Raw genomic sequence first — 14677 nt, forward strand, 5'->3', positions numbered from 1 at the left:
TTATTATTATTATTATTATTATTATTATTATTATTATTATTATTATTATTATTGTAATTTTAATTATCTGCTAATAGCTGCGACTTTTGTATAAATACAATAAATAATACCATCCATACATAAATAAATATCACGTGTATTTATGTGCCCTAAATTACAAAAAATTAAAATAAATAGGGTTATTGATAATTTGTAACATAGAATAGGAATACGCAGTCACAAATTTAAAAACATACAAACAAAAAAATTAATTTTCCAAAAATTAAAAAAAATTTTCAAATGTATTTATTGACTTTTACTTCTTATTTCTTTCCTTTCTAACCAGCAGACGAATTTTACTGTCCCATAGACCCTTGACCAGATCTTCATAATGGTAAGTTCAGTCTCCTAATGATCCTATTCCATTTTAAATGGAAATATAGGGAGACCGAGTAATCATTCACATATCAAAGGGACTTTTTGTGATATTTCACGATTTTTACTTCTTTGATACAATTCTTTTTGGAGTTTTTCATAAAGCTGCCTTCTTAAGGCTATTTAAGAATTGTTACGTGTATCTTTGATCACGTAAGGCTGCGTCTCCTAGAGACAGTAGAGTGATTGCGAAGTCATACCTATATATGTTTATTGCATATTGTTGAATTTTACTGACTTTCGTTTCCTCAATGATCCAGCCCGCTAAAACTTCTTCTGCCGCTAAGGCCAAGACTGAGGTGAGTTATTACATTTTAATGCTACTTGAACTTTACTAATTTTAAACAGTCTTCCAAGAGCTTCGGCCTCGGTTATGGTATTCAGCCCAAGCGCAACCTTAACAGATTTGTTAAGTGGCCCGCTTACATTCGTCTCCAGAGACAGAAGAAGATTCTTTCTCTTCGTCTTAAGGTTCCTCCTTCTATCGCTCAGTTCAGCCATGTTCTTGACAAGAGCACTGCTGCTCAGGCTTTCAAGCTTTTGAACAACTACCGTCCCGAAACTCGCGCCGAGAAGAAGGCTAGACTTGAGAAGGAGGCCGCTGCTGTTGCCGATGGCAAGACCAAGCAGGATGCTTCTGAGAAGCCCTACACTGTCAAGTACGGTCTTAAGCATGTTGTTGCTCTTATTGAGAACAAGAAGCCCCAGCTTGTTTTGGTTGCTGATGATGTTGACCCCATTGAGCTTGTTGTTTTCATTCCTGCTCTTTGCAGAAAGGTTGGTGTCCCTTATGCTATTGTTAAGGGTAAGGCTCGTCTTGGTACTCTTGTTCACAAGAAGACTGCCACCGTTGTTGCTCTCACTGATGTTCGTGCTGGTGACAAGGCTGCTCTCTCTTCTCTTCTCTCTGCCATTGAGTCTAACTACACTACTCAGCATGAGGAGTCCCGCAAGAAGTGGGGTGGCGGTGTCCTTGGCTCCAAGTCTGTTGCTAAGATCGAGAAGCGTGCTCGTCTTGCTGCTGAGACTCTCAAGATCTAATTTAACTCTGTATACTAGTGTTGATTGGATGAAAAATAAAAGTATGATTTTTAATGACGTTATGACTTTGTAATAGTAGCTTTTAATCTTTATGAGGATTTGTTATTCAAATGTGGAACTTTACCTGCCACAATTACTATTTTAATTAACGTAACAAATTAACTACTGAAGTTAAGATTGAGTCAATTTGTGAAGATTAATTGTTTTCATGTCTTATTTAACTAAAGGCTAACTTCACGAATATTTTGCGTAAAACGACTTCCACTAGTAAACTTTTTACAACCTACTTCATTAATTACAAACTGTAAGCTAATAATTAAATTTAATTATAATTAAGGTTACCTTAATTAAATTACCTGAAAATTGTTTTTACAATTTGATGTTATATTAATGTTATTCTAGATAATCGTTTTGCTTGGATTCAGTAGCTGTCACGTTTTTTTAATCACCCATGTTTGGTTGGATAAGGGCGTAGTAGGGGTAACCATATAATTTTTTTCAGCCAATCAAATAAAAGGTGTTGACATTTTTTTTTCTTTTCTCTTTTGCTGGTTGTAATTCTGTATGAAATCTGTGCTAGTATTGGTAAAGGAATTAGCTAAGGTTTTTTCTCATTACTACAGGTCTCACCACCCAATATTCCCAGACTTTTTTTGACTCCACCTTACCTTTTACACCTTGTGTGACAATTAATCTTTTATACACGTTATCTTTCAGATTAACAAGTTATAAACCCATATTTAAATACAAAATGTCTACCTTTGCATCTTTACTCTCTGAAATTGTTGAATCCTTATTGCCAACAGTCGCTCTTGCCGAGGACGAAGAAGTAAGTAATTATTTTTATTTGGTTCTAGCAAAAAATCAACGTTTTTGATCCTTTTTATATTTTTGTTTTTTTTATCATAGATAACGTTAATACACTTTATTTCGTTTTATTATTTTTCTGAAACCCTTTTTTTAATTATTATTCACTTGAAAAATAGAAACTCACACCCATTGTTTAGGAAACTGTTGAAGAAGAATCTACTGAAGAAGCCGAAGAGGCCGAGGAGGAGGCCGAGGAAGAAGATGACGACGACGATGATGATGATGAGGAAGAAGCTGAGGATGTTTTCCCTAAGTTGAGAGAGGACGCTGCCGAAGGCGTCTGCCACTCTTTCAAGCATCACTTTGACGAGTGCGTTGAGCGTGTTACCAAGGCCCAGGAGGAACCCGGCTACGCTGACTTGGACTACAAGGAAGATTGCGTTGAAGAATTCTTCCACCTTGAACACTGCATTAACGACAACACCTCCTCCACTCTTTTCAAGCTCCTCAAATAATTTTCCTGATTGATTTATTCCCATGCGCCTTTTTTTTCGTTGTATTAAATACATATACACTCATCAAAATCTAACGACTTCTATTCTCATGTATTCAGTAAATTACCACATAATAATAAAGCTATGAACAAAAATCGTGCATGGCTTTGTATCCGGCTAACGTAACGGTATAGCACCACTACCATAAATATATTTAGACTTGAAATTTTTTATGGGGGAAAAATGTGTGATTTGGGGGATTAAGATCAAGCAAAAGATGCAATTTTGTAATGTATAATAAATGATTTTAATATTAATATTTATTAACGACATCATATCAGGATTATTTACTTATTCATGAATTCATAAATAGTTAAACGATGGTACAAAATAATTAGAGGTCAACTCTTAATTGTAACCTCTGTTAATTTTAATTTATTTTGACGTTGACTTTATAATGAACGTTAAACAATGTTCATATGCTTACAAAAAATACTAAAGAAAAAATACATCATTATGAATTGGCCTTTTTATTATAATCCATTCAAATTTTTTTACACCTCACAGAAATCTTTTCTGATGTTTCTTAGTTGAATTGAATTAAAGTAAAATCATGATTTTATCACAAAAATAAGAAAGTTCAATACAGCAACCCCATTTTGCTCCAATAACCGTAATCCAGTTATTCTATGCTTATATTTATCAGCCAAACATATAATATTGTCATTGAAATATATATATTTTTTAAAATACTGACATTTAAAAACACTAAACATATACAATACAATACAATACAATGTCAATAAAATTTATTAAATAATAAACATTTGCTTTTTATAACTCATTACAGAATCACAGAAAACAGGCAACTCAAGAGGAGTAAAAATGTAATTCTGTCATAATTCTGGTTACTACTTTAAATTGTTGTATTTGATTTTTTAATCAGATTTCAAGAGAGTTTCAATGGTCCTATTTCTAAAATTTCATTAATTCTTTACTGGGTTGTTTGTTTGTATTTAATAATTTATCTTATGGATAAGTCGGTTTGAACTTTAATTAAATTCTATAAGCTATAGGGTATAGCCCTAATTGACACAAGCAGTCACTATGGTTATCATCAATAACCACTAGGCCATATAATTTTGGTTTGTCATAATAAATGACTTTTAATAAAAAGTCATGGGAATATCAATCACATGATTCAAATATATTATTATTAACTTCCAATACAAAGCGGTGTTACAAAGAATTTCCAAGTGTCACAAGCCGCGATCGCGAAAAAATTTCTTGTTACTTTTTGTTTTTCTTTTCCTTCCTCTCTCTTCTGTTACGCACAATTGATTTGTCGGCATTTTTGTATATTAAGTCTCTAATACCAGCACAGTAAGTTCTGAAACTTTCCAAAATCAATCTGATGTGTCTTTTTCCAGTCCCACTTTTTTATATTAAATGATTAGTAAAATTCAATATTCAAAAGTTTCAATCGATACGAAGTTATTAAAATGATCTATTGGAAACCTTGAAGCTAAATACCATTTTTTAAATATCATAAACTGGAAGAATGATGCAGATTTGAGTTTTTTTTGATATGTTTGATTATATACTAACTTATCTTTAGATGGCTAAGTCTAAGAACCACACCAACCACAACCAAATCAGAAAGGCCCACCGTAACGGTATTAAGAAGGCTAGAGTTGCCACCAAGCAGGAGGCTCTCAAGCACCTTGACCCCAAGTTTGCCAGAAACCAGAAGTACGCTCTTCGTGGAAGCCAGAAGGCTGTTGCTGCTGCTAAGGCCTAAGCTCTTTCAGTGCTAATACAAAACTTTATATGGGATAAAATGTACAAAAATTAAAAAAAAAGTCGAAAAATTTATTTTTTTTCCTCTTAAATTTACAGCGACTATTGTAATCAAGTACTTATTCAATGGCTTCTTTTGGGTTATTATTGTCACAACTTGTTTTGTTTCCATCTATTTTGGTTGACGCTTTATTTAACTCTTGTTCGAGGTCTTTCATATCTTCATAGGATTTTCCAGTAAAGTTAACAGAAGGGGGATTTGTAATACGAAGCCATTGAGCTTGAATTCTAGAAACATGTTTAGGGTTAATCTCTTCCGTAGGAGTTCCTATTGTATTTTCCTGGACGTATTTTTCCCCCATGTTGTTTCTTTCTTCCCATTCTTCTTCTGTAATGTTGTGTAGTTTCATTTGTGCTTTTTTGATTCTTTCAACAACACTTTGTACCAATCTTTTCTGACCTTCTTCGTAGAGTTGTTGTTTTCGTTCTTCTGTGTCAAGGGAAGTGAGATTTTTATATTTTTCTAAAGCTGCATTTATTTCTGACTTTGTGTATTTTATACGTTTAGTTAGTGCTTCTGTTGGGTTAGCCCGATGGACAGATCCTGCAACCGACGGGGGCTCAAGTTCTTCTTTTGGGGGTGGTAAAGATTGGTAATATATTTCGGCGTAATGGTCTCTATCATAAGCATTATATTGAGCATATGTTTCAAAATGATAAAAACAGCCAAAATCCCATGTTTTAAGAAGTTCTAATTGATGGCATCGATCGGATAGTATTGGTTTGTGATATGTAAACGGTGAAAAAAATATAAACACAATAACTGAAGACGAAATAAGAATGAAGGTAAAGAACTTACTGATTATTTTTTTGTGAACATATATCTTAGTGAAAAAATCCCAACTTTTTCCAAAAAGAAGTATGGTGCAATAAAGAGAGGGAAGATAATCAACACTTGTCAAAGCCCTAGATTCCAAAAATAAGGGCAAATAATGAAAGGCCCAAAGAACAAAAAATCCACCAGCATGGTGATCATATTCTTTAACATCAGGTAAAGGTGCAAAATTTTTCCAACCACCTTGAACAGCTAGAAGTGTGTATATTCTAAATATAATGTAAAATATTAAACCGATTAAAGACATGTACCAGATAAAAATATTTCCAATCAAAAATGTTTGACGGTGATGACTTCTGAAAATTGGTATACCATTTGTTAAAAAGGGTAATTTCCACGCGGGAAACGTATATCCAGTAGTTTCATCTAGTACTGAAATCCTTGCTTTTTCCATTACTTCTTTATATTCCTCCATTTTATCTGAGAAAGGCGGAGTTTCATATTTGACTTTTTTAGTATTTGGTAAATGATTTGGGTGATAATTTGTTTCAATGTACCAGTATGTTAACTCAGGTTTTCCTTGAAGAAGAGCACATGTTATTTCTTGTTGATCATGGGCATATTCGGGAAGTTTTCTTGGATGCGTAAAAAGATAACAGCCTAAGATAAGATGTTTAAATCTCACAATTGAGTTGATAGCATTAACTTCTTGTTTACTTTCATTATTTTTTGAAAGGTGGTCTACAATTTCAACTTTCCAAATATCATTTAAATCGCCCGGGTATCCTTCAGCACCATAGCCACTCACTTCAAATTGCCATTCGGAATCAGTGATAGGTGATCGTTTTTTATGAGTATGAAGTCTTCTTGAAGTTTGCAAATGGCGTATCCTAACGTAAGTATCATTTTTCAATGAACTAAAGGGATGTTTACTTGGTGGAAGAGATAAAGCTTCAGCATCGGTAACATTTTCAAAAACCCAGTAATTATTACTATCTCGATATCCATAACCAGTTACTTGTTGTTGGAATGATCCCTGAGGAAAATATTCATCATGGGAATGAAGATAAACATGGGTTTTTAAATGTCTAATAGAGACGAAAGAGCCAATTCCTACTGGACCGACTACTTCAGAGCTCGGGTTACCAATAAGGGAATATTGAAAGGGTCCGCTAATTAGACTGTCACCTTCCCCGGAAAACGGTGTTAACCGTAAGTGAGCAGCAATTGTAGTATTATAGATAATATAGGGAACCAGAGCTAGGTATACAACCCTAAACAAAATGTTAAGAAAAAGTCGCCGAATGAAAGTCTTTTGAGTCTTGTCACCAAATGACCACCATAGTTGATATACAGAGGCAAACCAGATCCATTTTAGAGTGAATAGCGAATGAGGTTGAGTACTTATGCAACATCCCAAAACCAAACCTAACTCCGCGGCAGTAGCATGCCAACCAAGGCTTAATGGCTGTTTTAATTCTAGTTTTTTCCATAAGTAAATAGACAAACTAAAAAATGTTAAAGCTAAAGGAGCTGTGAATATATAACGATGCTGCAATACAAACGAAGTTTCCACCGTAACAAAGGTTGCACATAAAATACATGATATTCTTGATGCACCAGTCAACTTAATTGTCAAATATGACAGAATTATTGAAACAATTCCTAGAAGAGCAACTAATGAGCGAAGCTCTATAAATGGAAAATTATGCCCTGTATAAGTAGAAGAGCTCATTGGAAAATGTCCTGTATACCCAAAATAATAGGAAAAAAAAGTATAAACTTGAGTTGAAAGAGGTGGATTCATGTCATAAAAAAATTTTCCACTAAGATAATTGTTTATTCTGTGAATTTGAATCATCTCTTCATAAACAACATTTGGTGGGTTTGAAATTCCCCATAGTCTGACAATTAGAGAAAGTAATAACAGAATCAGCAAAGATTTGACATCGTAAGAATCAAGAGATACTTTTTCTTTCAAACAATTTGGAACATCTGTCGACAATATTTGTCCAGGCACCCAGGATCTAGTGAAAAACCCAGTTCCAGTAGCAACATATGACGTAGGAATACTAGATGGGCTTGTAAAGTTACTTTTTGTTTTTCCAGATAGGTTTTCTTTTTTTTCAGACAGCATTAAAGTGTTATATTTCTTTCTTTAGTAGTTCTATGACCGAATGATCAAATGATAATAATTTCAATAACAGTGTGAATTTTAAAACACAGCAAAATGTTTTATTGATGTTGTAGGGATTAAACAAAAAAATGGGAGAAAAAAAGAACTGGCAACATAAAAACTGTGACAAAGCCCCAGGTTTATGAACTAGCCTAACTTTAATTTGGATCAGTTCATGTTTTCCCCCTCATAGTAGAACATTATATACAAGTAAGATATATCTTTGCAAAAAACATTGCTAACAAGATAAGGCTTTAAAATATTACAAAACCCTGTAAGATCGTATCTTTTTATTTAAAAATTTAATTGATATTTTTTTTTTTGTTTAACTAAAAGTTGAAATAAGAAAATAAGAAAATAAGAAAATAAGAAAATAAGAAAATTTACCAATTCTTTATTTTTAAAAAATTGCTATTTCACAATAAAACTTAAACTTGGAATTCCCTTCCGCATTCCAATTTTTTTTTATTAATTAGTGATATAAATTTCTAAACAAAATTAATAAAACTCAAGCAATAATGGTTTATTAAAAACTTAAACTCAGTTGCCAAAAATCGAGTCATAATTTTTCAAAAAATAACTTATTTAATTATTTTAAATGCTAACCTTGGAAATTGTAGCTGCTAAGTTTAAATTGCTATGGTTTATCGTCGTCTAAAACAGACTAAAACAGATAACTGTGGAATATGTGGGGCAGGCAATAAGACAGCTCTTATGATAAGTTAAGGCCAGTTAAAAAGTGATTCCACAAAGCTTAATAATGGAAATAAATATAGTTAACTTATTAGATAAATTTTTTAACAATAATTATTTTTAACAGTAATATAATGTTATATATATATTTATTTGTTTCTATTTAAGTTTTATAAATAACAACATCATCAACTCTATTTCTTTGGCTCCTACCATATAATTTCTCGTTTTTAAAATAAAAATTTAATTTAACTTTGAAGTTTGCTTCTTGAACAGCCTGTGAAATAAGTTTTAATGCCAGCTTTTGGGGGAGGATCAAACATCAATCCTTCCCAATTTATTCAAAAATATATTTAAATTGAATACGTTTAACACTTCTTATTCTAGTTAGCTGCAAACAGGAAATTTCATGTTATTTAAACAAATTGCTTTAACCGTAAATTCAGCCGTGTGTTGTGTTGCTTTTGAGGTTTATTATTTAAACTGTGTGTGTATGTGTATGAAAATTGTTTGTTTGCTTATTTTTATTCAAGGGATAGAATTATCATCAACATCTGTGCTATCCTTTTTGTTCTTAATATCTTTTCATTTTTTCACATGAAATTTTTAATTTTGTTTGTTTGTTTTTATTCAAGGGAAATTTTTAATTTTGTGTTTTATGAAAACCGAAGGACAAATATGGACCAAGATTAAATTGTGATTGTTTGTTTGTTTGTTTTTATTCAAGGGTTATAGAATTATATAACATCAGCATCTGCGCTATCCTTTTATTGTCTGACTATGTGACTTGCCGGTTTTCATTTGTACCTTTTTAGTACGGGTGGTTTCTGTTCTGTGCGTCTCCGGTAGCCCGGAAGATGGGCCCTGATGCCAGCTTACGAGGAACAGGGAGAACCAGTCTGTCGGTCCCAAAACCTTCCCAACCCATTTCCACTTATCTTCACGGACGCCCATGTATTTCTTAATCTCTTCCGCCAGAGATACGGCCCGCAATCACCTGCAGGCTATTTAGACTGTACGGAAGAGTCGGCATTCCTGTAACCAGGGTAGCCTATGGTTTTCAGTCTAGGTGTATACTCCCGTACACATCCTCAGGAAAAGGGGGTATTCTGGGAATCGAACCCAGTATTTAAATTGTGATACTTGAAATTGTTTTCAATTCTTTAATGTAGGCTTGGAATTAATATTAAATTTTTTTTTTGATGAGGCAAAATTACCTCAATTGCGATAACATACGTTCGATTCTGAATAATTGCAATATTTTCAAATTTAATAATTTAATGATTAAAAATGCCTTCCATTTGTACTATATATTTTTATTTTATTGTTACTAAGCATTACATAAGATTTTTCACCTTTTTTTTTTTTTTTTGTGAAAAGGAAAAATTTTTTTTTTCTATTTCCTGTATTTTTGTTTATCATTAATTTTGGTTTGTTCACCAAATATTTTGCTGAAGCTTTTGCGATCATAGCAGGCTAAAACAAAAATGGACGTTTCATTTCCTACGGGCTCACAGATAGAGTCCGTCGATTTTGGCGTTTTATCTTCTAAAGAAATTGATCGCCTTTCTGTAAAACATATTACTTCACCTGAAGTATTTGATGCTTTGGGACATCCCGTTCCGGGAGGTCTTTACGATTTAGCACTTGGAGCTTTCCTCAAAAATGTGTAAGTTTGAATATTTTTCATTAAAACTTAAATCTAACCAATTTCCAAGCTGCTCGACTTGTGGTCTTGACGAGCGATTTTGCCCTGGCCATATGGGCCATATTGATCTTCCTGTTCCCATTTACAACCCTTTATTCTTTTCACAGATGTACGTTCTTCTTCGTGGAGCATGTGTTTATTGTCATTCGTTTAAGCTTTCGCATTCTTCGGCTCACATTTATGAATCTAAACTTCGACTTATTCAATATGGTCTGTTTCCGGAGATTTCAGAGTTAGAAGCTTTGATTGCTCATGAATCATCTGGAAGTCATTCTATTGAAGAGAATGGTGACTCAGAATCTACTGAAAGTGAAGACATTTTTGCTATTCGCAATGCTTTTGTGGATAAGGTTATTAAGAAAGCTATTACTGAAGGGAGAACTACACACAGTGGTCTTAATACTTCAGTGGTACAAGAAGAGCGTAGAAAACTCATTCGTCAATTCTATCAAGAGATTGTTGCTAAAGGATCTTGTAATAATTGCCATATGGTTTGTCCCAAGTTTCGCAAAGATGGGTTCTCTAAAATTTTTGAGCTTGGATTATCCGATAAGGATTTTAAGGCCAACTCTGCCAAGGCTGTTACTCGAACAAGAACCATTTTCCAAAAAGAACCTCGCAAGGGCGCAGTTCAAGTTCCTCAAATTTCATCTAATCAAACACGATATATTCTTTCCAGCGAGGTTTTGGAACTTCTTAATTCTCTTTTTTTAAATGAACGTACTCTTATTGAAGTACTTTTTCATTCTCGCCCCAATGATCCTGAACCAGTCACAGGAGAGATGTTTTTTCTTCGTAAGCTTGTGGTCCCGCCTACCAAGTTTCGCCTTCCATCTAAAGTCGGTGATCAGATTCACACAAATCCTAAAAATGATTTACTTTCCGGTATTATCACTACATCATTGCGAATTCGTGACCTTAATCAGCGCATGTCCAACCTCAAATCTGATGGAACTGAGTCTAAAGAACGCAAACAGACATTTTCTCAGCTTATGAATTCTCTTGTTCAAATTCAAAATGAAGTGAATGCTTTTTTGGATTCTACAAAGTCTCAAAGTAGGTCAACAAAAGTTTTACCTGGTGTCAAACAAACTTTAGAGAAAAAGGAAGGTCTTTTTCGAAAGAATATGATGGGAAAGCGTGTTAATTATGCAGCACGTTCTGTTATTTCCCCTGACCCTAATATTGAAACAAATGAAATTGGTATCCCTCCAGTTTTTGCAGTTAATCTCACTTATCCTGAGCCTGTAACTTCTTACAACTTCCAGGAAATGCGACAAGCTGTTATTAACGGCCCTAATATTTGGCCTGGTGCTACCGCGATTGAAGATGAATCTGGTCAACTTATCAAGCTTGCGAACATGTCAGTGGAAGAACGTACAGCTCTTGCAAACCAACTTTTGACGCCTTCGTTGAAACGATCAGTTGTAAACAAAAAGGTTTATAGACATATTCGCAATCAAGACGTTGTGCTCATGAACAGACAACCTACACTCCACAAAGCTTCTATGATGGGACATAAAGTTCGCGTTTTACCTGGCGAGAAAACCCTTCGTCTTCATTATGCAAATACAGGTGCATATAATGCTGATTTCGATGGTGATGAAATGAACATGCATTTCCCCCAAAATGAGGCCGCTCGTGCTGAAGCTATGATGCTTGCAAACACTGATTCTCAGTATCTCACACCTACTTCAGGTAAGCCTCTTCGTGGTCTTATTCAAGACCATATTTCGGCTGGTGTTATTTTGACTAGCAAAGATACCTTTTTTACAAGAGAAAAATACCAGCAACTTATTTACGGTTGCTTAAGACCTGAAGATGGTCACATCACTGGAAGCAAGATTATCACTGTTCCCCCAGCCATCATTAAGCCTGTTCCTTTGTGGACCGGTAAACAAGTTATCACAACAGCTCTACTTAACATTACACCCCAAGGCAGCCCTGGTTTGAATTTGAAATCGAAGAATAAAATCAAAAATGAGTATTGGGGAACAGGGTCTACAGAAAATGATGTTATTTTTAAAGATGGAAGTTTAATCTGTGGTATTTTGGACAAATCTCAGTATGGTGCAGCCGATCATGGTTTAGTTCATTCTGTTCATGAAATTTATGGCAGCCATACGGCTGGCCAGCTCCTTTCAGTTCTTGGTCGTCTGTTTACTAGATATATCACGTCAGTTGCATTTACGTGTGGTATGGATGATCTTCATTTAACTGCTGAGGGTGATTCTTGGAGAAAGGAGATTCTTCGCAATGCTGCTGATGTTGGCAGAAAGGCTGCAGCAGAAGTAACCAATTTAGAAGAAGATGTTTCTGAGGACGATCCCGAATTTTTGCGAAGACTTGAAGAAATTCTTCGTGATGATCAAAAGCTTGGTATTCTTGATGCTATTACTCAATCTAAGGTCAATGCTGTTGCGACTAGTATCGTCTCTAAGTGCGTTCCAGAAGGAACTGCGAAACGTTTCCCTATTAATTCTATGCAGGCCATGGCTTTATCTGGTGCCAAGGGTTCTAATGTCAACGTTTCCCAAATCATGTGTCTACTGGGACAGCAAGCTTTGGAAGGTCGCAGAGTTCCTGTCATGGTTAGTGGCAAGACTCTACCATCTTTTAAGCCATTTGAAACACATGCCAGAGCTGGCGGATACATTGCGCAGCGATTTTTTTCTGGTGTTCGCCCTCAGGAATACTACTTTCATTGCATGGCTGGCCGTGAAGGTTTAATTGACACGGCTGTTAAAACATCTCGTTCGGGATATTTACAACGTTGTCTCATTAAACAACTTGAAGGTGTTCAAGTCAATTATGACAATTCAGTTCGTGATTCCGATGGTGCTCTTATTCAGTTCATCTATGGCGGCGATGCTATTGATGTTGTCAAGGAATCTCACTTAACTAACTTTAAGTTTTGTTACGACAATTTCAACTCTTTACTTCTTCGACACAAGCCCCCTACGCTTGAAAATATGGACACTGAAGAAGCAGTTTCTTATGCTAAGAAGGCACTCAAGCATTTTAAGCGTCATGCTGATGAACCTCATTATGAGTTTGTTCCTAAGTATGACCCTACAGTTTCTGTTTACAATCCAGCCAAGTTCTTGGGTAGTGTTTCCAACGTTTTCCAAGAGAAACTCGACAAGTTCATCAAAGACAATTCCAGCCTTTTTTTGAAGGGCAGCAATAGTCAAATCACTGAAAAAATGTTTCGCACACTCATGCAACTTAAATACATGCAATCGACTATAGATCCTGGTGAGGCAGTTGGAATTATTGCCTCGGAATCTATTGGTGAGCCTTCTACTCAAATGACCCTTAACACTTTTCATTTTGCTGGTCATGGTGCTGCTAATGTCACTCTCGGCATTCCACGTATGAGAGAAATTATTATGACGGCCGCTGAAAAGATCATGACTCCTCAAATGACTCTCCCTATCCAAGATTATATCACTGATGATCAGGCTGATATCTTTTGCAAGAGTGTTGGTCGTATTTTACTTTCAGAGGTTGTCGATAAAGTTACTGTTGTGGAAACTAGTACTGTTGGCACTGGTGTTATCAATCGTAATTACAACGTTAGATTCCAATTCTTTTCTAAAGATGAGTATCAAAACGAATACGATATTTCTGATTTGCAAGTCCTTCAATGTGTTTCTCGTTCATTCCTTTCTACTCTTGAAGATAAAATTAAGAAGGAGTTTAAGAGATTTGGTAATACTGATTCCAATATTGGGCAAGCCGTTCCTTCTAGTGAATCTGCTATAACCTATCGCGAAAGTGGCTCATCTTATGCTGCTGAAGAGGATGATGATGAAGATCAAAAATCAAAGAAATCTCAGGCTGTTTCTTATGATGGTCCTGATGATGCAGAGCTGGAACTTATGGAGAAAGCTAGCCAGACCTCGGATGAAGAGGATTCTGATATGGATGATGATGAAGCCTCTGATAATGAAGGGGAGTCTAATGGTGATGCGGGGTTTAAGATGGTCGATCGATCAGAGATGTCTCAAGGAGCTAAGGCTCGTGAAAGCCTTATTGTTGAGCGTCACAAAAATGTTTCTCGTTTTAATTTTGACGATCTTAATGGTGAATGGTGCGAATTTTCTTTAGAATATCCTGCCAATACCCCAAAGATTCTTCTCGTAAGCTTGATTGAGGAGGTTTGCCGTCAAACTGTTATTCGTGAAATTCCAAATATTGGTCGTTGCTTGCACCCGTCAGCAGATCAACATGATGGAAAACGGGTTCTTGTAACTGAAGGTGTCAACTTTAAGGCTTTATGGGATGAAGGTGACTTCATTGATGTGAATGGAATTCTTTCGAACGATGTTTCCGCAGTTCTTAAGACATATGGTGTTGAAGCTGCTCGCAACACTATTGTCCGTGAAATTAATAATGTTTTCAAGACTTATGCAATTTCTGTCAACTTGCGTCATTTGGATCTTATTGCTGATATGATGACCAGAGATGGTACATATCTTGCATTTAATAGATTTGGCATGAGTTCAATGACGTCGCCATTTTTGAAGATGTCATTTGAAACCACTTGCAGCTTCCTGACTTCTACAGTGTTGGATTCTGGATTTGACCCTCTTGATTCTCCTAGTGCTAGAATTGTTGTAGGTAAGGCCGCTAAGGTCGGTACAGGCTCTTTTGATGTTTTGACGCCTCTTCCAGAGATATGATTAGATAGATTTGCGACT

At 35.2% G+C, this 14677-nt stretch overlaps 4 protein-coding genes across 4 annotated transcripts; 3 read left to right on the top strand and 1 right to left on the bottom strand.

The window, feature by feature from the left end:
- Nucleotides 1-370: 370 nt before the first annotated feature.
- On the top strand, nt 371-1455 carry SAPINGB_P002807 (60S ribosomal protein eL8; the record flags this gene model as incomplete). The annotated part of the gene is made up of 3 exons (XM_031997525.1): nt 371-373; nt 675-713; nt 763-1455. 3 exons carry the CDS (start codon nt 371-373, stop codon nt 1453-1455), a joined length of 735 nt encoding a protein of 244 aa, XP_031853416.1.
- A 751-nt stretch (nt 1456-2206) lies between these two features.
- SAPINGB_P002808 (uncharacterized protein) lies at nt 2207-2780 on the top strand (the record flags this gene model as incomplete). The annotated part of the gene is made up of 2 exons (XM_031997526.1): nt 2207-2284; nt 2463-2780. 2 exons carry the CDS (start codon nt 2207-2209, stop codon nt 2778-2780), a joined length of 396 nt encoding a protein of 131 aa, XP_031853417.1.
- A 1898-nt stretch (nt 2781-4678) lies between these two features.
- Nucleotides 4679-7129, bottom strand: SAPINGB_P002809 (uncharacterized protein; the record flags this gene model as incomplete). The annotated part of the gene is made up of 1 exon (XM_031997527.1): nt 4679-7129. One exon carries the CDS (start codon nt 7127-7129, stop codon nt 4679-4681), a length of 2451 nt encoding a protein of 816 aa, XP_031853418.1.
- A 2621-nt stretch (nt 7130-9750) lies between these two features.
- Nucleotides 9751-14659, top strand: SAPINGB_P002810 (uncharacterized protein; the record flags this gene model as incomplete). The annotated part of the gene is made up of 2 exons (XM_031997528.1): nt 9751-9932; nt 9982-14659. The coding sequence occupies 2 exons, from the start codon at nt 9751-9753 to the stop codon at nt 14657-14659; spliced, it is 4860 nt and encodes a 1619-aa protein (XP_031853419.1).
- Between the last annotated feature and the right edge of the window lie 18 nt (nt 14660-14677).

The sequence above is a fragment of the Magnusiomyces paraingens genome (genome assembly GCF_902498895.1).
Source record: "Magnusiomyces paraingens strain CBS 517.90 genome assembly, contig: contig2, whole genome shotgun sequence".
In the NCBI taxonomy this organism is placed as follows: Eukaryota; Fungi; Ascomycota; class Dipodascomycetes; order Dipodascales; family Dipodascaceae; genus Magnusiomyces; species Magnusiomyces paraingens.